A 24,677-nucleotide genomic window follows, 5' to 3' on the forward strand; every position below is an offset into this window, starting at 1 on the left:
GTGAGCGCCATCTGTTGGGAGGCGGCTACACCAGGAGGTCGATGGGAGGATCAGGCCAGCAGCAGCAGAACACCTCACATTTATTACATTTTATCCTTATATCCTCACCTCTCACGGTAAATACACACATTATCTATAATTTAATCCTATTTCTCTGAGTCTAGGATGATTTGTCTCGTTAATGAAGGTAATATAGTAAATGGTGTTGTTTTTTGACAGTATTTACCCAGGTGATTATTTTGATCATTATGTATACATTAAACTGTAACTAACACAATGTTATTCGTTATTTGGTAATTATTTTATGACTGTAGCTAACGTATTTAAGAGTTAGTGTAGTGAAGGAAAAGGTAAATTTGTACTTCCACCTCCCACTGTTAGAAAGTCAATAATATATGGAATCACCTATTTATTACCTTATTGGCCTTTTGGATTCACCTTCTCCGTTATTATACATTTCCGCAGGTAATGTAATAGATGAAAGTTATCCTATAATTAGATGTCTTATTCGAATATGATAATAGATTAGTGGTAGGAATGTGAGGTGTGTAAATGCAAAAATACCAAGGAAAAGAAATTAAAAGTAGTGTCATTTTATTTTTCTGAGAATTGAATTACTTTTTTTTTTAATGGAAAGAAAGAAAGTATGAAGGTGGAGCATCAGAAATATTACTTCAAATTAACTTAAGATAAATTTACAAGTATGTTGTGGCCTCCGTGGTGTTTTAATTTGGCACAGGATGCAGGGATGGCAGCTGTATGCGAAACGTCGATGTATATTGGTATGGCAGGTAAATGGCCATGTTTGGTGGGCACACTATACAATGATAGTTTCTAGGATGACCTTTTTGACTAACCTGAACTAACTTAACCTAACCTCACCTATGACAACCAAACATGAGAGGTGGAACGGAATAAATTTTTTTAAGAATATTTCTAAAAAAAATTCCGTCCCAAACTTGTGCACTGCTGCCTACTATGACTTACCAGACATAAAATATATAAACCTATCTTACCCGACCTAACCCAACCTAACCTAATCTACCTGACCTAGTCTATGTTAGGTATGTTAAGTTTATTAATTTTATCTGCATGGTCATAAAATAGTGTTTGGGATGGATAAAAATATATCCTAAAAATAATGCACTAATATGAAAATTTAATGTTTTACATTTTTGGGACTTTTTATTAATTAAGAAAACATTTATCATCTAAACAAATGTTACCTCAGAGAAACTTATGCCATCACCCGAGGCTATTGGAAGGGACTTAAGTGGTTGTTAGGGCCGGTCCGCTGTTCCTGTATTTCTGGTTGTGGGAGGGGTGCACGGCTGAGCGGGAGGGGTCGCCAGCAAGGGAGCGCTTAGTGACACAATTTGCGCTGAAAGACCAAGAAAAGGTTAATTTTCTTTGTGGATCAGTAGTAATTAGCCCCAAAATTTTGCTTAGGAGTTGATTTGCTGAAATATTGTCTGTGTGAGGATGTGGTTGGTTACGGCTTTTACATTTATTCTCTTTTGCACGTTGCTTATTATGGAACATTGTCAGGTGGTGAACTTCCTTGTTATATCTGTTCAGTTTTGATCAGTTTGTTTGATATCCATTTAATTTTTGCCCATTTTGGTGGTCAGTAGTTGTGTTATTTTGTAATATATTTTTTCAGGTATAAGTGAACATAAACCAGGACGATGACGGACTCCAAGTACTTCACGACCACCAAGAAAGGTGAAATATTTGAGTTGAAGTCTGAGTTAAATAGTGACAAGAAGGAGAAGAAGAAGGAAGCTGTGAAGAAAGTCATTGCTTCTATGACTGTTGGTAAGTGACAGTCCAATCAGTCTTTGTCTATGTGTTATGGCTGTCACAAACTTTGCTCTTGTGGAAACTCAGGGAGGAACAAACACAACTTTAGAAACTATTTAATGAAGCACCACAATGAACCAAATACAGATTCCTGGAAGGGAGGGCTAAGGGATATGTTTCAGACAAACTGTAATGTAATGTGTTGTCTATGTAAAAATATAATGCAACATGCACTAGACCCAGTTACTGTGTTACATCCATTCATTACTGTATCTTAATGTTTCCATGTGCTGTACAGGTAAAGATGTCTCAGCGCTCTTCCCTGATGTGGTCAACTGCATGCAGACAGATAACCTGGAATTAAAGAAGCTTGTGTACCTCTACCTTATGAACTATGCCAAGTCCCAGCCAGACATGGCAATCATGGCTGTTAATACATTTGTTAAGGTAATGATGAGTGACTGATGACTTATGCCACTGTTCACATTTTGTTGATAAACTCTAGGGATATATTTCTAAAAATGTGATGTCATTAACTAGATTGTTCAGAAGTATATTTGTGAGACTATACAATATCCTTGAGGTTGTGGTCAACATTATGATTGATTTCACAAAAGAATACCTAATATAATTGTTAAGTCTCATAATAGACTAACAGACATAGATGTGAAAAAGTGACCATAAGACAAGTGATGATGAATATTAACTGAGATTTGGATATTAATAAGTTGAATCTTCGTTACTGGTGAAAATTGTTTGTCAATATATCAGATTTGTTTGAATATGTTTTTATTAATGTTTTAACAAAATTAATTTTTATTTTTAGGATTGTGAAGATCCAAACCCTCTCATTCGAGCTCTGGCTGTGCGGACCATGGGATGCATCCGCGTTGACAAGATTACAGAATATCTCTGTGAACCACTGCGCAAATGCTTGAAGGATGAAGATCCATATGTGCGGAAAACTGCAGCCATCTGTGTCGCTAAATTGCACGACATTAATGCCTCTATGGTAGAAGACCAAGGATTCCTTGATCAGCTGAAGGAGCTTCTCTCTGATTCCAACCCAATGGTATTGGAAATTTTATTCTGCTTTGCCTTTAGTATTTGATGTGTAACATTTGTATCACATCTGAATAACAAAGTTTTGGTCATTGGAATTGGTTTAGACATTCTATAAGAGTGTAGTGTTAAAAATGCATTTCTACTTAGCTTGCATAAATATCGTATGTGAAGTAAAATGACCATCAAGTTTTGACGAGTGAGATTTTGCCATATGATTGATTAGAAGTGTTTGCAGTTAACCCCTTTGCTTCCATCTTACTCCCCATCCCCAGTGGCAAAACATTTTACAGATAGTTACAGTCCCTGAGGTGAATTAGTGCAAAACTTGGCTATATTGTTCTGTGCTCTAAAAATACAGTGCCTAAATAAGATGAAAATAGGCATATGAAGTGATTTTACCTAACTTAACATTAGTTTCTTGTTGTCTACCTCTACACTTTTGCAAAATCATTCTCATATGTAATATGTGTATGAAAATTCTGCTTAGTAGTTGTGCCACACTAAATTGAACATTTACAATCCCTAAAAAACAATTCTGTAAGTTGACATACCATTACATCTCTTGAGACAGTGTCCTAACTACAGGGTGTACAGTATGGTTTGTTTGCCCCATTGTTGTTTTTTCCCATCTAACTGTGATTGGAACATAATGAGAGGAAAATCTCATCTCCAGTTAATGATGTGCTGGACGTGCAGGTGTCAAGTAATGAGATGTACTACTGTACTGTACTAAGGTTTTAAGCTTTGCTTGAAAGATATGGGGGATGGAAAACAGGGTACAGCGATACAGTATCCCTGTTAGCCTTAACAATTGGTGCAGAGCTCTTCCAGGGATGAGAGAGCTCCGGGTAACGAGACGACTCTTTCAAACCATAGATATTATTTGTAAGCTATGATGTTCCACAGGTTGTAGCAAATGCTGTGGCCTCCCTGACTGAAATCAATGAAGCCAGCAGCTCAGGCCAGCCTCTAATGGAGCTTAATGCTGCCACTATGAACAAACTCCTCACAGCTCTCAATGAGTGTACTGAGTGGGGCCAGGTGTTTATCCTTGATGCTCTTTCTCAGTTTAGTCCCAAAGATGAGCGAGAGGCACAAAGGTTAGTTCTGCTTATTCAGTTTTTATACTTGTGTTTATAGAATAAGTTTGCTTTCTGGAAATAAAATTGCTGGAAATGTGTTTGGTTATAAGAAATTTGCATTTTGTCTCAGAAAAAGTAATTGCTTTGAATTTAGTGAGAGAAAGTAAATTACAGTATCCAATCACCTTTCATAAGTTATCATTGACCATTATAAATTTATGTATTAAGAATGTTATTTTGCAGTCATAAGACTACCATGAGTCTTTAATTGATATTTGTTTTTCTACCAGTATCTGTGAGCGCATCACACCACGCTTGGCTCATGCCAACGCTGCTGTTGTTTTGTCTGCAGTGAAATGCCTCATGAAATTTATGGAGTTGATGGTCAGTGATTCTGAATTTGTCAAGAATCTCACCAAGAAGCTAGCTCCACCCTTGGTAACTCTACTGTCATCTGAACCTGAGGTTAGTTTGGGAGAGCAAGTTGTTATTGTTGAGTGATGACACATGGAGTTGTGAGATAGAACATGAGGGAGTCAGTTTTAGAATATTATGAATCAGATTAAAAGTAGTGAGGAAGATGGTTACAGTATTGTATAGTGGAAATTTCTTGAATCAGTTTCTTGAATCAATTATAGCAAATAGCGTCCAATCGCATTTAGAGAAAAACAAATTAATCTACGACTCGACATGGATTTACAAAGGGAATGACGAAAATTACAATGTGTTATATACTTAGACCTGAGCAAAGCATTTGACAGAGTACCGCATCAGAGGCTTCTGAGAAAAGTTAAGGGTCATGGTATCGAGGGGAAAGTTTTAAATTGGATAAAATCATGGCTCACCGTTAGAACACAGAGGGTCAGTGTAGATGATTTTAAATCTGAGTGGGGCTGTGTAACTAGTGGGGTTGTCCAGGGTCAGTACTGGGCCCACTCTTGTTCATAATCGACATAAACGATCTAGATACTTGGATCAGCAGTGACATAAGCAAGTTTGCGGATGACACCAAAATAGGGCGGCAGATTAATTCAGGGCATGATGCAAATGCGCTACAGGAGGATTTAAATATACTGGTCAGAAAAATGGCAAGTGATATTCAACACCAGCAAGTGCAGCGTACTTAATATTGAAAGAACAAATACTGTCAATGTATACAGCCTTAACAACATCAACTTAGAAAAGTCGACTTGTGAGAGACTTAGGGTTACTTGTAAGCTTGGACCTTCGGCCTAGAAAACAATGCTTTAATGTTTGAAATAAGACAAACAGAGTATTAGGTTTTATATCTAGAAGTGCAAGTAACAAGAGTGCGGAGGTCATATTGCAATTATATCTTGCGCTAGTCAGGCCGCACCTCGATTATGCGGTTCAGTTCTGGTGCCCCTATTATAGAATGGATATCAGTTCACTAGAGTCGGTGCAGCGAAGAATGACGAAAATGATTCCGGGACTTAGAAAACTTCCATATCAAGATTGATTAAAGAAACTAAACTTGCATTCCCTAGAAAGACGAAGAGTGGAGGGAGATATGATAGAAGTATTTAATTGGGTGAAAGGAATCAATAAAGGAGATATAGATAAAGTTCTTATAATATCCGAGTAGGATAGGACTTGTAGCAATGGATTTAAGTTGGATAAGTGTAGGTTTAGGAGGGAGATAGGAAGAAACTGGTTCACAAATAGGGTGGTAGATGAGTGGAACAAGCTTAGCAACTTTGTAGTAAGTGCTGGGATGCTGGAAAGTTTTAAAAGGAGGCTAGATAGATTCATGGACGAAAGAGAGTGGTTGTAAATCTCAACAGGCGCTGCCATGCACAGGCCAACCAGCCTATTGCAGACTCCTTATTTTCTTATGTTCTTATATACAAGTGCACCAGGGATTGAGACAAGCAAGAAGGAGGGAGAACCTCTGGTAAGACAATAATAACTGCATTGAAGGTTTAGTGTGAGTTAAGAGTGATGAGGGATTTAAATATAAGAATTAGTGATAGGGAAATGGAGGGGATTGTGGGAAAATGTGGAGTGCTCAGAGTGAATGGAGACAGAGAAAGAAAATTATAAGTGTTCATGAAAGTAAAATAATAGAGAAAACAAACATATAGAAATTGTGTTGATTAGAAGAATAAAATATAAGTTGATTGATGTGATTGTACTATGAAGGGAGGCACCTGAAGTGTCTGTGAAGGAAGCAACAATGAACAGAGAGCAAGTTGTTGAGTGCTTAATGGGGAAGGATGTGTTGCTGGCTTGTGATGGTAGCTTGTGTGAGGCCTCAATGGGTAAACCAGATGTGGAACCTTGTTGTAAAAGGGGAATATCATGGCAGAACATAATGTACAACTTGGTAAGAAGGAGTGAGCGCCAACGATGAAGGGAAGCTCTGTGAGTGTGGCTGGGTGGTGGGGTAGGTGGGTACCCTTATATCAGGCAACCATAGACAGTATTAGGTAGGATAAGACTTCAAAAAATTAAAGGAAGATATTTTTTATTATTATTTGCAAGTGATATTTTACGTTTGCTCTGGAATTTTTGTTCCAACTGTCCACAATTATATATCTGTAGTCTTGTTAAAGTTAAAAATTTATTCCATATGACTTTATCAGTTTAAGGTGCATATCAACCATTTTAAGTTAGTTTTTCTTTCCTCTTGCAGATGGCTCCTTACTTAGAAATAATGCAGATGATTCATTGTTCAGAGTTAGGTGATTTCTCTCATAAGTTTTGTCTTCCATTTTATTCAGGTTCAGTACGTTGCTCTGAGGAACATCAACCTGATTGTCCAGAAGCGGCCTGAACTGCTGAAGCATGAGATGAAAGTTTTCTTTGTCAAATATAATGATCCCATCTATGTGAAACTGGAGAAGCTGGACATCATGATTCGTTTAGCTTCTGAGGCCAATATTGTTCAAGTCTTGTCTGAACTGAAGGAGTAAGTTGTTTTCTTTACCATTGGCCTGGTTAAAACAGTCTTCTTGTCCTCTCTTGGATCTCAAGCTAAGTGCATTGGTCCTCTTGGAGAAGAAGAAAATGGAAAATAGGCAACTTCATATATGTAATACAATTCTAGCTTTGTGAATGGGAGCTAATACAGGGATTTGCTGAGACTGGGATGTTAGATATTGGTAAAAAGAATGTAGCTGTAAGTCAGAAATTAATTGGAGGGAACCGGAAGATCTTGTAGGAGGTGAAAGGATGAGGTGATGGATACAGGAGATGTAAGAGCCCTGGGATTGATATTCAGGAAGCAGCAAGGTGCAGTACAGTATAGGAGTTTACTGTGTTGAATGGCATATGGTAACATTTATAACAGCAAATGTGGACAGTGATGGCAAACAAAGAGGAAGTCTGTGTTTGCTCTTAGTTCTGGCCATTCTGTAGTACTGTATAGTGGGAGAGGAAGTGTAAGGCTGAAAAAGATATTGTGCGTGTGCATGTGTGTGTCAGTTCGTAATAATAATACATGGGGAATGGTCCTTACTAAACCTCTCAAGAGACAGGTCATAGATCTTTGAGATGAATATAAGTAAATCAAGTCTTGGAATATTTAATGAGAAAATTATGTGTCTACAGGTACGCTACTGAAGTTGATGTTGACTTTGTACGAAAAGCTGTAAGAGCAATTGGACGCTGTGCCATCAAGGTTGAGACATCTGCTGAGAGATGTGTCTCCACGCTACTGGATCTGATCCAAACCAAAGTGCGTACCAGCAGTAATATTTTCTCGTGCTTTGTGTGATCAGAGGGAAACTTTGTTATTAAATTCAGAATGGAAGATTACTTGTGAAATATCACTTTTTTGCTTTACAGCACTGTATAGAGGAAATTAATGACCTGTGATATCTCCACCAGTCTCTCTTGATGAGCCTAGGAAGGAAAAAATCGTTACTTTTTATTATTAATTTTTTTGGACTTGACATTAAGTTATCTATATATTTCCAGGTGAATTACGTGGTGCAGGAAGCCATAGTGGTAATTAAGGACATCTTCCGCAAGTATCCCAATAAATATGAAAGCATCATCTCTACGCTGTGTGAGAATCTTGACACACTTGATGAACCCGAGGCCAGGTAATTTATGATCAGTTTTGTAAGACCATCTCGGCTTTATTTCTGTCACGTTCTACTTGGAGGTCTGTGGTATCCTCTCCTGGTTTTCATTGTTTTAAACTTTGCAGTACTTGTGATTCCTTAGTCTCTTTGGGTACACCATATGGCTAATCACCTTCCTCATCTTCCCTCACCTTGTAAAATCTTGAATTTGGATTGATCTTAAAATTTCTTTTTATGATCAAGAGTGAATAGATAGCTCAGCTTCCTACCCTGGATCCCTCTGAGGTACTGCTTTTCATTGGAGGCAACATGGTCAGATGAAGAGAAACTTTAGTTGTTCTGGCCGTTTATTAGCAACATCCATATCAGACGTATCTTTTTCCCTTGTGGATTTGATAGATCCAAGCATGTTTGGGAAGATGGCTGTGAATGTAGCATTGCCAATGAGCTCAGGAAGCATAAAGTGGAGGTTCTCTCATGTGAGTCAATGTGTGTAGGGTATATCATAAAGTGTCTGTTCAACTGTAATGATAATAAGGGACAGCATAACAATTCCCCAATTTTTACAGGGCATCAATGATTTGGATCATTGGAGAATATGCAGAGCGTATAGATAATGCAGATGAACTTCTTGAGAGCTTCTTGGAGGGTTTCCATGATGAGAACACACAGGTGCAGCTACAGCTCCTCACTGCTATTGTCAAACTCTTCCTAAAAAGACCCACTGACACACAGGAGTTGGTTCAGCAGGTAGGGTTATTTATCTTTTCCTTATCTTTAATAGTAATTTTTTTAGGTTTTGGAAATCAAAGTACTATAATATTTCTTACTGGATATTTTCACCAATTCATTCGTGTTACAGTACTGTATTGATATTTACAGGTATTCTTCATTTAATGATGGGGTTGCATTCGTGAAAAAAAATTAATGTTGTGAAATTATCGCTGTATGAGTGAAAACAATGAAGCACGGGGGGAGAAAAACATGTTTAAACAGCAGGGCGGTAAACACTGAGTACAGTACTCGCTAATAATAATAATAATAATAATAAACAAATTCATTATAAATGGTTTTAAAGTGAAATGATTGATTTATTAACACCAAATTTCTATCTAAATGATTTAGTTCAGAGTTAAAAAAATTTGTGAGCAGGTGAGCAGGTCCAAAATGAACTAAAACTGCGATGATGAACAATAAAATTGATACATAGTATATCATAAAATACAATAGCATATATTTTATGTATGAAAAATAGTTCCTTCCACTCACGCCATCCTCTGGGTGACATGTCACAGTTCAGCCATCTCAGAGACGTGTGTGGCTGCTGTGTGTATGCCATGATGTCACATTGGGGGAGGTATTGCAGCTGGGCAGGCGAGAAAGTTACAGCCCACTCTCTCCACACATACCTTCACTTCCCACACACATACACACACTCATGCTCTTGATTTTTCTTATTTTCATATTATATTTTCTTATATCTAAGCCACTTTAAAGTATTGTAATAATTTTCCCACAACTTTTATAGTTTCATTACATGTAACATGCCATCTCACAGGCCACCTCATCCCCAGTTTTCCCCTTCCCAGTGAGTGAGACTATCCCTAAACTGAATTTTGACTAAACATGAAGCGAGAAAGGGTGTAAAAAAAATTATCGCTAAAGCAAATAAACGCTAAATGAAGGATACCTGTATATTGTTTTACATAACAGATTTGAGGTTATAGTGTGTTTGTGCATAACAGGAAGTGTTATTATACCCCCTCAGTGAGTGCTTCTTAACAACATTGAGTTTTTTAGTTTGTCAAGAGATGAAGAGTCTTGTTATAAATACTGTATTATATTGTGTTGTAGACTAAACAATTTTATCTGTGACAGGTGCTGAGCCTGGCCACACAGGACTCTGACAACCCTGACCTGCGAGACAGAGGTTTCATATACTGGAGGTTGTTGTCCACTGACCCAGGAGCTGCCAAGGAGGTGAGAGACTGTGTAGTATAATGTAGGATTTTGTGACTGAATTGTATTATTGAATTTAAATTTTCTTGAATATTGGTTATTGAACTTTAACCCTTCAGTTTACTAAAGCCACTGTGCAATGATCACACTGGCAGAAACAGTAGTATTGGACTTGTATGCATGAAAAAGAAATGAACAAATCTTCATAAATGCCGCATTTATGTCTTCACACAAAAATTTAAACATTTTGCCACAAATTTTTCAAAAATGGTCGATTCAACTTCAACAAGCAATTAGTGTATGTACTAATATATTGTTGAGTGTATAAGGTGGAAACCCAGTCTATATTCCAGCCAGGAATTGAATTCAAGACCCTTGGCTTATGAGGCAGATTTTCTCTACCACTTAGCTACACATGACTGTCAGCTATTGTCTGGAGAGGGAAATAGATATACCAGGCATCCTTTTGTGTGCATCCATCTTTATGAATGTTATAATATCAGTGGATATTAATTTGCTATGGCTTATAGATACATAACATTGCCAGTGTAAAAAGATTTAAGAGGAAGTTAATAATCACAGTTTTCCATCGTTTTGTCCAGAGTTATGGCTTCTTAAACTTTGTATCCGTGCAAAAGGTGATTTGGAGACTTTTCTGGTTAAACTATATTTATTATTCTATTCTTTTTCACTGTCAGAGGATGTTCATATTTTTTATTCAGGAATATAGATGTACCTAAGAATTTTCCTTTCAATCCAGTGATAATGTCTTAATCATCTTCCTCAGGTTGTTCTAGCAGAGAAGCCGCTCATAGCAGAGGAAACTGATTTGATTGAGCCCACACTCTTGGATGAGCTCATCTGCCACATTGCTTCTCTTGCATCTGTTTACCATAAGCCTCCATCTGCGTTTGTGGAGGGACGTACAGGCCTTCGTAGGGCGCTGCCTAAGGTGTGTGGTGGGTGATGAAGGATTTGCTATAGCTAATACTGTTTGCTGCTTGAGAAAATAATATGCTGTGTTTTATCATCATATTTTCAATGTCATAGATCTTATGGCTTTGTAAAGTTAAATACAGGGGGCCCGGGGTACGAACAGGTTCTGTTCCTGAGGACGTTTGTAACTCAGATTTGTACGTAAGTCGGAACACATGCTATGAGCATACCGTACTTAAAAAAAAAATTTAAAATCCCGCTATATCATAGCCTAAGTCCTTATATACACCTAAAATCACTTGATTTAAGACAAAATAAGAAATAGAATGACAAAATACAGAAATGAAAGTAAAAAAAATAAGTCATCAGGTAAATAATATACTGTAATTTCAAGTTTAATCCCATTTGTATCGGCAGGCGCTTGTAAGTCTGGAACCTCCTGTATACAGTATGTTGGGGATATTTTTAGTACATTGAGGATAAAATTAGAATTGTAGATGCAGAGAACTTAAGAGGGAAGTTTGATGTTCTCTAAATGGGTTTGCCCAGCTTAAGGCTGTCAATAATTGGCATTGGTAAAGATGAGGTCTTTAGTGTATATTGAAGAATTAGAACATGAGATGAAAAAAACCATATAGAAAGTAACATCTTAAAAGGTGTTTGATATGGTAAGCAGTAAGAAATCCTGCAGTAGATGTGGACAGTTGCTCTTTTGAAACATTTATATCAAGAAGGAAGGAAGATGATACCCCAAAGGTCTACTTAGTTAGACTTAATAGAGTACATGTGCCTAACTTAGTGAAAAGAATAAAAAAAAGAAATACTAGGACCAGATATTACAGTATGGGTGTAAGCATGATATTATATAGTGGATGTAAAGATCCACATTTTTGAGGATTGAAATACTTTATGATCTTTTATGGTTCACTGAAAGATGGTCAGAGTTTATGCAAGAGAGAAGCAATATAATCAAATCTCGACAGTGTAAAATGTTGGTTGGTAGATTTATTGAAACACTATGAATGTTTGAGATGCTTGATGGAACACAAATAAAAGTGGCATTGGGAAGGAGGAGGAGGCAAGGGGAAAATCTGTATATATAAGTGGGAGAGAAGGAAGCAAGAATACAACACAAAGAGGAGAACAAAAGGGTGAAGGAATGATTGGTATGTGCTAAGAAAGTTGAGCCATGATTTTGTACGATGTGAAAAATTGTGGCAAAATATTACAAGAGAGACAAGAGATATGGAAGGGATATATAAAAGTAAAATAGTAGATACGGTGGGGAGTAACCAACACATGAAAAATAATAAGTGGAAGAAATATTTGGAAGATTAATGACATCTGATTTATTATAATCTTCATTGTCCAGTGTTAGTGCAGGGAGAACTGGAGTAAACTGAAAAAACCTGGTGGTGTCATACTGGATAACACCCTTCTCACATCTGTCCTGGGCTGGGGATTGAACCCAGGGCACGGGACTGAGATATACTTTGGTTACTGCTGTACCACCAATACCCCAGGGTTGTGGATTTGCTTATTGGCTGAAAAAGGGTTGTGTAGCTTATTGCATGGTTTATTTGATAGCCCTTTTTTTTTATCAAACTGAATACAGCAGTAATACTACATGCAGTACAGTGTGTTTTAAGTTAGGTTAGATTGAAACAAATAACTCACACACACATTGTGCATTTTAGTCATCAGGTGGTAGTGACAATGAAACTGCTGGAGAGCAGCAGCAGCAACAGCAGCAGCAGCAGCCAACTGTTATTCCAAATCAGGATTCCCTTATCCCAGACCTCCTCAACATGGATATCAATGCTCCACCAGTTGTACCTGCAGCACAGCCAGGTATCTCACTCACTCTCTCAAGTATTAACACTTTCTTACATTAAGTGGGAAATCATAATCCTGGATAGAATTTATGTAACAGTTTGTTCACATTAGTAGGATAGTCCTTTTGAGTGAGACTCGCACAGTATTTGTAGAAATGAGTTATGAACCCTTGGTCACATTAAGTGAGGTAGTGTCATCCTGGGTGAAAATGTATAACTGACCAGCCTGGAGAACTACTGTATGCCTCAAGTGATGCTCCCTGACTGCTCAACACTCAAGATTGAAATATAATTTACTTTTAGTAGATTCACCTAAACTTGTTTGTCAGGCTGTTATGGCTGGAGTTACTGCTTGGGAAACATCTCTTTAAACCATTGATTCAGGGAGCTCAATATTTAGTAAAGTTCTGACGTTCTTCATAACATTTTCAGCTGTTTACTGTATAGTTCTTTTAGTTAGCAGTAAAACAGGTTGTCTCATATTTTGTCTTTATTAGTATAATTATTATTCTAATTACCTGGAAACATAGAATTAGAGATAGTTTGCTTAACTAATATAATGTTAATGTACAGTACAGTATATATCTTATATTTATTCCTGTACAATAAAATTTAATTTTAATAATACTAATTACCATTTAGCTTACCATCATGTACCTAGATTTTCCTGCAGAAGTAAAGCTTTATACTTAAAACTGTAACCAAAGGAACATCACTGTGTACTGTACTGTATTTAAACCCATTAGTTGAATCCTTTGTTCCTCTGGTAGCATTCTCTGGTGGCACCCTGGACCTCCTGGGTGGGGGTCTTGACTCCTTACTGGGAGTTGGTGGAGCTGAGGTAGGAGGTGCCCCTGCCCCTGGGATTCCTCCAGTGGCTGCCTCATCAACTGCAGGTATAATTATTCAATAACTATATTCCTCACCAATACTACAAAAATAAGACTGTTATTGTTTTTATTCTATCTATATAGGTAAGAAAGCCTCATGGTAACTCAGTTCAGAGCCTGAGACAACCTTACCATGGGATCAGTAATCATGTTTTTGTCACATAAACCAGGTTAATGTAGAGACCTGTTAAAAAAAAGTCCTGTACTGTATTTGTTGAATTTCTTCAGTGATCCTGGTCACAAGTCTTAGTCCTGGGGTCTGGGGTTTTGACAGCTACATTGCTGACTACTGTACATGGAATTGCTCAGTTCTGAGTCAGTTGTAATAGGATTTCAGGAATAATTCTTCATTTTTATTAACTAATTATAAAACACAGCTCTTGCCATAGTGTAGGGCAAGACAGTCTTACTTGATATTTATGTATATCTTTCTTCTTTTCATGTAATGCTATTGATAAGGTGACACAGGTACTGAAAGGACTTAATATAAATGTACAGCATGCGAAGTATTTAAATCATAACCAAAGAATTTTTATCAGCAAGCAAAACTAATTTGTAAAGTAGCTAAAACAACTATCTGTGCATACTTTGTGGGAAACATTATGAGACCATGGACGATAAATTTTGGTATATGAGGGCTGTCACTAGTCACACGGAGGCTGTCACTAGTCACACGTAAAATTTCGGAGCATGTCAACCCCCACCTGCACAGATTGTTGTTTTAGCTACTTTACATCCCCAGTTTTATTTTATCCTGGTATTTGATGTTAATAGATTTTCACAGTATTGTTTGTACAGGTAGTGAATAAGTTGAAGCCGTTTGTGTAAGATACTGGATAGTTGCCCTGTTATTACGTGTTGTAAGGTCATATTATAATGATTTGTTATAGGGACTCTGTAAGTGGACCTTTAATATGTAAACACAAGTAGGTTCTAGATGTATACCCCATCTTGCTTGACCATAAGTGTTATGCAACAACAGTGCACTACAACGCCCAGCTGGACACCTCTACAACATTACACTACAAAAACCCAGCTGGACACCTCTACAACATTACACTACAACACCCAGCTGGACACCTCTACAACATTACACTACAACACCCAGCTGGACACCTCTACAACATTACACTACAATGCCCAGCTGGATTCCTCATTTCTACAAGAGAAAGGTTCCTGTAGAAAATGCATGTTGTCATTAAAAACAGATATATCACTGGACCCTGATAGTTTCTCCCGTCTGATTGTTCTCTGCTTTGGCCGATCATTAAAAGCAAACTCAGTGTCTCTCTTGCTTTCACGACAGAATTCTTGATTCAACCACCTGTTCTATCTTGGACCAGAATGGTTCTTTTTAGTTCCAAGTTTATTGATATTTATATAGTTTTTGTTAAATTTTTAGGACAGAGTGTTTAAATGCCTGATGTATAAGGTGTCCTGAACCGGGGTTTAAATCTGTGGTTTGCCATGCAGCTACTTTAACTTATTCTAAGTAAGAATGTACTGTACAGTATAATTACATGGTTGTGTATTTTGTGTTGATAATTTTGTTGCTCCATAAATTTTCCATTAACCTTCAGAAACATTAAAAGTGCCTCATAATAAGCACACTGTAGCTCAGAGTGTGTAAGAAAGAGATCTTTCTTATAGGGTGACAACACGCATATCATTTGGAAGTTTCCTCTTTCTTTAAAAAATAAAATTAAATTAAATAAGTAAAATGAGTCCAGCTGGGTGATGGAAAGATACAATAACAACAACAGTATTGTGGTAAAGGAAGATGGGGTTAGGTTAGGTTAAAACAGGACATCAACCATAAAGCAAGATATTAGGATCAGTCTCTCATTCTTTGTGTATTTAAGAAAAAACAATAAATATGTATACTGAATAATGTATGTTGTGTGTTTCATAAGTTTTTAGCAAATTTTTCATTTTCAAAGGTGATTTTGAATTTAAAATTTTGTACCACATTAAGATATTATTATTATTTATTTTTTTAAATATATTGTGATGTTTATTATACTGTAAGTGTTTGCAATGATTTGAAATTGGTTTGTTTGTGTGTCCAGGTCTCCTTGGTGATATCTTTGGTATTGCATCATCATCTGCACCAGTATATTCTCCCCCCAAACAAGTATTACTGCCAGCAAATCGTGGGAAAGGAATGGAGATTACTGGCACCTTTACTCGCAAGTAAGGATTTTAATATAATGTACAGTGGTGTACTCTTTAAATTGTTTCACTCACAAGTGGCCTAAGAACTGTGATGCACTACAATACATACTTTTTGAGACTGTCGTTAGGAAGTGTTCGATACATTCAAAGAAGTAATTTGATCCTTAAACATGTACAGTAAATGGTTCTTGTCCCCTCACAAAAATTAATATGGCTGAATGTGATATCAAAATAATTATAACATATGTCAATTAATTTATAACTTTGTGTTATTATAAATTTCCCTTTTTAAGGCACATATGGATGCACTTTAGTCGGTGATCAGTTTCATCCGAATGTTTTTTAGTGCATATTTTAAAGCTATTCGTGTGTATAGTCATTCAGTGATACAATTTTGCATTTTATTTTCAGAGCTGGAGCTGTTTCTATGGACATGACTATACATAACAAAGCTATGCAGCCAATAACAGGATTTGCTATTCAGCTCAATAAGAACAGCTTTGGCATCACACCAGCCTCTCCTCTGAACGTGCCTGCTCCTTTGGCCCCCAATCAGTCTATTGATGTGAGCCTCGCACTCACCACAAGTGGCCCTGTCCAGCGCATGGATCCTCTCACAAACTTACAGGTACAGTACAGTAGCAACAGTAAGACACTATTTTGTATTAGTCTTCTGTGAAGAAAGATTATCAACATTGCTGGATTTCTTTAATTATTGGCTTTAAGTACCACCACCACTCCCAATACATTAAGTTATCCAGTGTGACCCTTGCTATCAAACAGCACAAGTTAACTGGATTCTGGTTTCCTCCTGTACTAACACTGGATACAACTACCCAAATGGCTAGTAAGTTGACAAGTAGTGAAATGATACAAAAAATAAGTAGAAAGCTGTTACACGTGTGATGAGTTAACTATTAACATTTACTTCAAAATCCTCAACTGAAAATATTTAATATTTCATTGTATCAAATTTCCTAATGCAGGATTATGCTAATTAGTATTGCTTCATTAGGTTGTGCCACTCTGGTATTTGTTATAATGCATTGGATTAGATGATTCTTTTATTTATTTATTCGTTTATCTGAATCTAGTCTCTTGAGGCATGTTAACTTCTGTTTCTATATGCATTTATTTAATATTCATTGTGTATTGTACTTGATGATGATGTCTGTAACTAAATTTGTTTTGCACCTGCTATCTTCACCAAACTGTATCAGGGAGTTGTTCTGTTGATGTAGGGGTCAAAAGTCAGGGTTTGTTTAATAAGCAGTACTTTTATTTTCTGTCTTGTATTAAATGCTAAACCACATCTACTTTTGCCAACAGGTAGCCATAAAGAACAGTGTGGACGTGTTTTACTTTGCGACGGTGATGCCAATGCATATATTCTTTTCTGAGGACGGAGCGATGGACAAACGTGTATTCCTCTCTACCTGGAAGGACATCCCAAGCCAGAATGAAGTTCAGTTCAATATTGAAAATGTGAACTTGACTGCTGGTAGGTGTTTTATTTTATTTTTTTCCTTTTGCATTCTCTTGACTACACTGTACAGTATCTGCTAATTCATTGTTAACTGCCATTTCTATTTGTCTTGATTTTCTCACCCAATACTTCTTGATTAGTATCACCATTACCTTTTGTTTTACTTTCCTCTTTTTTTTGCACCCACACACTTCAGTTGTAGAATTTAAGATAGTACTCATAAATTATCCAGCCACATGTGACTGACACTTCCTGGTGGAGTGCTCCAGTCTTGAGATTTTCGTTGTAAGCCCCTTGGTCTCTGGGAGGAAGATGAGTCATACCGTCTCTCTGGGGGGGGGGGATGTCCTCATCTTTTTGGAGGATGATGGCCTTTTACATAAGCTTTGACTTTTATCTATTAATATTTAAATGGTTTTCATTAAAGTTATATGCTATTTGTTATTTATATTTTTTCTTGCATTATTTGTTTTTAGTCTTCTAAGCTTTTAGTTTAATTCGGTGGCATATGACCTAAGGTGTTGCGTCGCCAGGGTTATTACCACAATAAATAAACCAATCACTCATAAATTGTTCCTTCTACTCTTTAAGTTGTGCTTCAGCCTCATTTACACAAGATTTATCCCAGTCATATTGTTTTTTTCTTAAAACTGAACTGAATGACAATTATCCAGTTCATATGTGGGAAACGACCTCAGAGATAAGCACCTGCTGAGAGGCTGTAAGGGACCATACAGTCTGGTAATAACTGGGAATCCATGCAAGCGTGGGAAATGGCCTTAAAATTATAATGGTGACAATTTGGAGAGGTTTATATATATATATCCTACATCAACTTGTCTATGATATGTGATGCAAGGACTATGTTACTAATGTCCTATATTGGCAAGTAAATTCCATGATTGATTATGCAAGTCTAATTTGAGCTTGAGTAAAGTACCTGTATAGGTTATGGTGTGAGGGAGAACCTTCATACATGCCACCCTGTGTCCCATCAGAGTAAAAGAAAAAACTGCACTTAACCTACTTTAGCTACTTGGTTTATATATTAAGTGTACACATGCTCTTGTATTTTATTTGGTTCATTTTTATACAAACTTCAGCCTTGTAATTTCTTGTAGTAAGAGTTTTTGTTTTAATCTTATTTGAGTGGAACTTTTATATCTTTTTATTGTGGTATATTTTTATGTAACTTTACCAGAGGATGCAACAGAAAGCATGTGTTTTTTATCTTGTATTTAATAATTTGATGTGTAAAATACTTGGTATACTATAATGCAGGTATTTTAAGAATTTTTGGAAACATTTTTGGCAATCACTCCTATCCCAATGTATTGCAAGAAACATAAATATTTACAGTGAAAAATATAAGATAAATTTAAAATATGAATTGGTTTTATGGGAAAAATATGACATTTTTATTTACTTATTTATTTTGATTAAAGATGCCTGTATGGGACAACTTTTGCAGATATATTTCAGTTAATAACATGATTTTTTGCTATAGGCTTGAAGTGACAAGTTTAGACATTTATTTTGAACTTGCATTTATTCTTGTATGAACATTGTGATCATAATGTGTTGCTGTGTGCCCTTACTCATATGAGTCTGTATCTTTCCACAGACGGCTTATCAGCTACAGGTAAATATAGTTCCTTCCACTCTGAATTATTACTATACATATCTATTATCACCCATGTTTCTTTGTGTTATGGACAATATGTAGGTTTTTTGTAGCCTAGTCACATGTCAGGCATCTCCAGTTACAGTCCACAATCCATGGGAGTTGAAAACCTCTGACCTGGATCTCTGATAGGTGTAATTGATGATAAATAGTTTTGTATCTTCAGCCAATTAATTCAGAAAAGTAATCAATGGCTTCTACTGCTTCCCAAAATTAACCTTAATGTGCAAAGAGTATCATCTGGAGGCATCAAGTTACCCAAAGGTTGAAGGCTTAGGAGCCCTATACTGTGCAGCAGCTAGGAACACGCAGCAGTTGTAGTTACACTTGCTCTTGTTTTTTGGGGGTAAAGTTATTTCATGGTTGTTATTATTATTATAGTTAGTGACATTGTAAAATGTTTATATTGGTTATTGAGTCAGTCTGGGGGTTTGTGATCATGTTAGTAGTGCAGACAAACAGTCTATGCGATGCTTCCTCTTATTAATGTCTCACATTGCACAGCTCAACAGTTTTTTACTCCACAAGTGGGTCTGACTTGGGCTATTGTAGTTAATATTTAGGGGAAGTGCAATTTGGGGCTGCAGAATAACTTCCAACATCAGTGTTGGCTGGTTGTTGTGTGATGGGCCTACACAAAATAAACTTTCTCTGAATTTATTATTTTTTTATGTTTGGTAAAATGATGTAAGAAAAGCCCTGAGGAAATCAGAGTGGGAAATCTGACTTGAGTCCTGAATAGTTCAGTAAAAATTGACAGGTTTTTTATCAGTTTCCATCAAGTTTTAAGCTATTCCTTCATATGCCAGAAGTTTTGAGGAAGTATGCCACAGTTTCAAATTTCTTAATGGATTTTTTAAAGGGGGGTTGCACCAACAGGTAGTATGAATCAGGAAGGAAGCTCCTTCAGCATTATATTAGAATGGTTGGAGCTGATTTAATTTCAATTGTAGTTATGAGATTTTTGTATTTGGAAAACATAGGTTTCTGAATTTGGCTGCAAATTCTTATACAGTAGAACTTAAAAGAGTGTTCTGGCAGGCTCTCGAAAGATGAATTTGGTTAGGTAGTGTAGCTCTATCAGCGCTGTGAGCGTCTCTTTTGTGTAAAGTTTTGTACCTTCCATCCTGCTCATTTCTAGTTGGCTTGGGGAACTGGAGTTACCTGAGATATGCTTAAGCTTTAAATAGAGATTGATCCTGGAATCCCAGTTTTTATCCAAGCACAAATTGGTCATTTCACACAACTTTAGACCTCCCTTGGGGATGATGTTTGAACAAGGTGGAACTAAAAGAAACTGATCCTAGGTTACAGGTTTATGGTTGAACATTTGACAGATGTGGACTGCTCATGGTTGTGCTACAAATTTATATCCTTTGAGCCTCCGGATTATGACAAGAAAGGACTAACTGATCTACTGATTATTATGGTGGAATAGTTAGCTGAATAGATTGATCTATTTAGCACTAGTCACACACACATGAAGGATCCAGGTCTGGGATGGACTGTATCTGGAGTCACTTGATCTGTGCTCAGCTGTAATCAGGGATATCAGGATTAACCCTTAGGCCCCGGGTGATGTTCCAGTATGTCCTCCTATTCACGCCATTTTTTTATTTATTATTATTTTTTTTAATTGATTTTTTAAAATTTATCCCAGCCGGGGAGGGGGGGGGTACTGCCAGCAGCACCCTAACCCGGGGCTTAAGGGTTAATCCACTATACAATACTTGGTTTCCATTAATTAATGTATAGCATGACCCTTATAACTTTAAGATTACACAACTAAATTATGTATAGGAACAATATTTACGAAGTACAGTATTCATCTTGACATTAAACTCTACTGTATATTGGGATTTCATACTTCAATCCATTGTTTTATGGCTCTAGTGTCAGTCAACAATTGACTTAGTTTTTGCCGCAGTTGCATTCACCAGAAGGGGTAGTGAGGTAGAATATGACTCTGGCAAGAGAGCAGATACAATGTGCTGTTTTCTCATTGGTTCAAGTTCCTCATATTTCTTTTGGTGACTTGCCAAAGATAAAACAATAATTATTTCTCAACATTAGGGACGTGGTGGCTGAGTGGATACAACACTTGCCTCTTGTCCTGAGGGTTACTGGTTCAAACCTTGGGCACCCACAGTCTACCCAGCTATAAATGGATACCTAACTATAACAGGAATCCAAACTTGACCAGTGACTGCTCCCTCCTAACACACCTGAAAAATAGTAAATAAATTTGTGGTCTCAAAAAGTCTTGAGTAAAAATGTGAGACCTTATCCATCCAGAATTGAGACCGAGATTGAGACCTGGGAAAAAAAGGTCACGAGACCTACATCACTGCTGCCAGGTCACCTCAAGCAAATCAGTTTGAAACCACACTTTAGTCACTGTAGATACACTGTGCAGCTTAGTTTAGATATCGACATCTCAAAATTTAGTTATACCTTTCTATATTTATTGCTGTACAATATTCTGTCTTGTGTATGACATTTCTCATGAATGTATCTTGTGTACTGGGGATGTAAAGTAGTGGTGCTAGGATGTTGTAGCCAAGTGGAGACAAATGAACACATGAATTCTTTGGTGAGGAAACACAATATGGTGAAAGCCACATACGGGTAATGAAAAAGTAATTTAAACTTATTGCTTTGATGACTACCGGGTATACTGTAGTGGGATTATTTTTATGTCAACAGTATTAATATGTATTACTTGAAGCATTGTAGTTTATTTGGTCCAATTTAAAATGTGATTCTTCAGAAGCTTTCACTGTCATTAAAACTTGTTCTTATTTAAAACTTAAAAAGAATATGCTTGAAAGCTTCACTAATTTCTTTGCAGATGGAATCTCTAATAAGTTGCAGAGTTCAAACATTTTTACAATTGCCAAGCGTAATGTAGAAGGTCAGGACATGTTGTACCAATCTATCAAGCTAACCAATGGCATTTGGGTCCTTACTGAACTGAAGGTGCAGCCAGGCAATACAACCATTGTGGTATGTAATTTAGTTTTATTTAGAAATTAAACTTTTCATAATAATTCTTTAATTACTGTATTATTAACTATTTTCAAATCAGTTTTTTAATACCTGTGTAATTTTTTTTTTATTAATTCCATGTTAATATTGTACAGTAACATGATATAACATAATTGACATCTAATCATTTGTGGTAACAAAATGAAGAGAGCTCTGTTAAAGTGACATACTGAGAATTATAAGTAAAAGAAAATAGAGAACCTGCTATATTTTACTGTTGTGCCCAGGTGGGTTTAATATACTGTATGTACTTTTTATCTGTGGAAACAAAAGTCCAGTGAGTAGAGTAACACTGTAAAGGGGGCCCCCCAAGTTTGCGGATTTTTACTTCACGGTTCTCGATTATTCGCGGATGACACACTGGATGTACCCAAGAATGTCTGTGGGTAGTTTTAAAGTTGCCATCATTTTCACGGCTGGGACAGGGAGCCATTCGTTCTAGAGACAGTAATTTCCTTTACCTGTATCGTAAATATGTGTGTGTGTAGACACACACACACAAAACACATACAAATAAATAATAATGGAAAAATACTCTCAAATAATCAGAAACAAATTTATTAAAAATGTGACAGTCTACCCTCAAGTCCGTGCTCTATTAATAAAGTACTGTAATAGAGCACGGACTTGAGGGTAGACTCAATTTTTTAATAAATTTGTTTCTGATTATTTGTGAGAGTATTTTTCCATTATTATTTATTTGTGTATGTGTGTGTGTCTACACACACACATATACAATACTACAGGTAAAAGAAATAATTGTCCTAAGGGCAAACACATAGAGGGAATATACATTTCTTTGTACACAAGTATAAATGTACCCCCACGGTTAGCAAATGTTATTAGCGGATTTTGGCGATTCGCAGCCATTTTGAGAACCTAACCCCCGCGAATTTGGGGGGCCCCCCTGCACTGTATAGATGTTGTAACTCAAGCTGGTAGACTTAAGGGTATTTGCTACTGATAGTAAACAATAAACATGTTCTACACAACCCCTTAAACCTCTCACTTCCTGAAGGGGTTACACAATATAGGAAGACTGATTATGGTAACATTGTGATTGTAGATGTTAAGATTTTGATTAAATTATTGATGTGTTTTGTCCTTAATTGCTTCTTTTCTTTCAGTTGTCCCTGAAATCAAGAGCGACAGATGTTGCTCAAGGAATCTTTGAAGCATTTGATGGCATTCTTCACTCCTAATATAATTATGTATTACCCCTGTGTTCATTAGTCCTGAAAATATGTGAATTACTCATTGGTGTATAAAATATATAACAACTACATTGGTGCAGACTTTTAAGTTTTAACCAAAATTAATTTCAAATTGTAGGAATCGGAATCAATGTGCACAATGGTCAGGTCTTCTTTTATTTCTTTTGCAGTATACAGGTTTATGTTGTCACTTGTTTCAGTGTTACCTTATCTATGTAAAGTAGACTTTAACAAAGATTTGTTATGTACCAGCTGTGGTACATAAAGCCATTCCATATTATCTTTATATTTGAAAATTATATTAGTTGTAAAGTATTATTGTAAAAATGCTGTAATCATAGACTCCTCCAATAAATGTTAAATCCTCATCAAGGTTTCCATGATTCCAAATTTTTCCAAATATATTGTGGCATTTCATTGTCACATGAGAGTACAGTATGTCTGATGTAAATTCAGTGAATAATTTTCAACAGAGTAGGACTTTTTCAGCCTCTCTTGTCAGGTTCTTATCTTTGAGGTCGTTTCTCTTACTTTTACACACGGTTGACAAGTACTGGACATACACAATACTGTATAGGTATCCCTCAAGGCAGGAATGTTCGAGATACGATATTTCGCTTATACAAATTTCCTAATTACCGCCTCTTTTTCACGTTACAAAAGCTTCCCTCGCTTATATGAATTTTGGTCCCAGCAAGAATTCAAATCACATGCCCCCGTGAGTCAGCTGGGGCGGCCACATCCCCCTAGCACTCTACTACCAGGCTGAGGTGGGAGTTATGGTTATTTTGCGATTTGTAATTTTGGGTATATAAACATAACTTACTTCATATTTTTTCTTTGTTACATCAACACACAATCTTCCTTACAGAATGTGCAATAAATATATAATTATCATAAGGTCAAAAGCATAAAGGGAATAAATATTTCTTTGTGCATCAGTGAGAGTTAGCAGGATGAGCTGGAGGGGGTGGGTGGGTTATGTTATGATTATTTTTCAACTTGTAGTTTTGGATACATAAACTTAACTTTCCTCACTTCCTTTTCTCAGCTTACATGCACACACAATCCTACATGCATAATGTGCAAACAAAGTAAAAGAAATAACTATCGTAAGGTCAAAAACATAAAGGGAATAAACATTTCTTTGTGTGTGAGAGTGGGAAAGGGAGCTTGTTGCTAATAGTTGGCATCCAGCATCTCGGCAAGTGGTGCCGCTGGGGGCTGTGTTAAACTTTGATTTGGCTTTCCTTAATAGTTTTAGCTGCATATGTCATCTAGATATTATTTTATGAATGTTTTTAATTTGTTAGGTAGAAAATTACAGTAGTTGTGTACTATTTATCATTAGTTAGGTAGGTTTTTTTTTGTTTGTGAACTGATTTCATGTTTTAGGGGTACAGGTATTTTTGTCATTGGGGGACCGAACCATATTTACCCGTTTTTCT

At 36.5% G+C, this 24,677-nt stretch overlaps 1 protein-coding gene across 3 annotated transcripts; it reads left to right on the plus strand.

Moving 5' to 3' along the window:
- On the plus strand, positions 1-23,597 carry LOC121870230 (AP-1 complex subunit beta-1-like). Of its 3 annotated transcripts, XM_042372006.1 has the most exons (21): positions 1-116; positions 1,664-1,818; positions 2,102-2,250; positions 2,630-2,875; positions 3,775-3,968; positions 4,241-4,415; positions 6,695-6,882; positions 7,524-7,650; positions 7,893-8,020; positions 8,572-8,752; positions 9,881-9,982; positions 10,749-10,913; positions 12,595-12,748; positions 13,503-13,628; positions 14,082-14,090; positions 15,692-15,815; positions 16,209-16,425; positions 17,127-17,298; positions 18,908-18,925; positions 21,819-21,973; positions 23,143-23,597. In XM_042372006.1, exons 2-21 carry the CDS (start codon positions 1,689-1,691, stop codon positions 23,215-23,217), a joined length of 2,835 nt encoding a protein of 944 aa, XP_042227940.1. In that variant the 5' UTR covers positions 1-116; positions 1,664-1,688; the 3' UTR covers positions 23,218-23,597. The 3 variants fall into 3 exon arrangements, with proteins under 3 accessions (XP_042227940.1, XP_042227943.1, XP_042227941.1); XM_042372009.1 differs by lacking the exon at positions 18,908-18,925; XM_042372007.1 differs by lacking the exon at positions 14,082-14,090.
- The last annotated feature ends 1,080 nt before the right edge of the window (positions 23,598-24,677 follow it).

The sequence above is a fragment of the Homarus americanus genome, unplaced genomic scaffold, assembly GCF_018991925.1.
Source record: "Homarus americanus isolate GMGI-L3 unplaced genomic scaffold, GMGI_Hamer_2.0 scaffold52687, whole genome shotgun sequence".
Lineage (NCBI taxonomy): Eukaryota > Metazoa > Arthropoda > Malacostraca > Decapoda > Nephropidae > Homarus > Homarus americanus.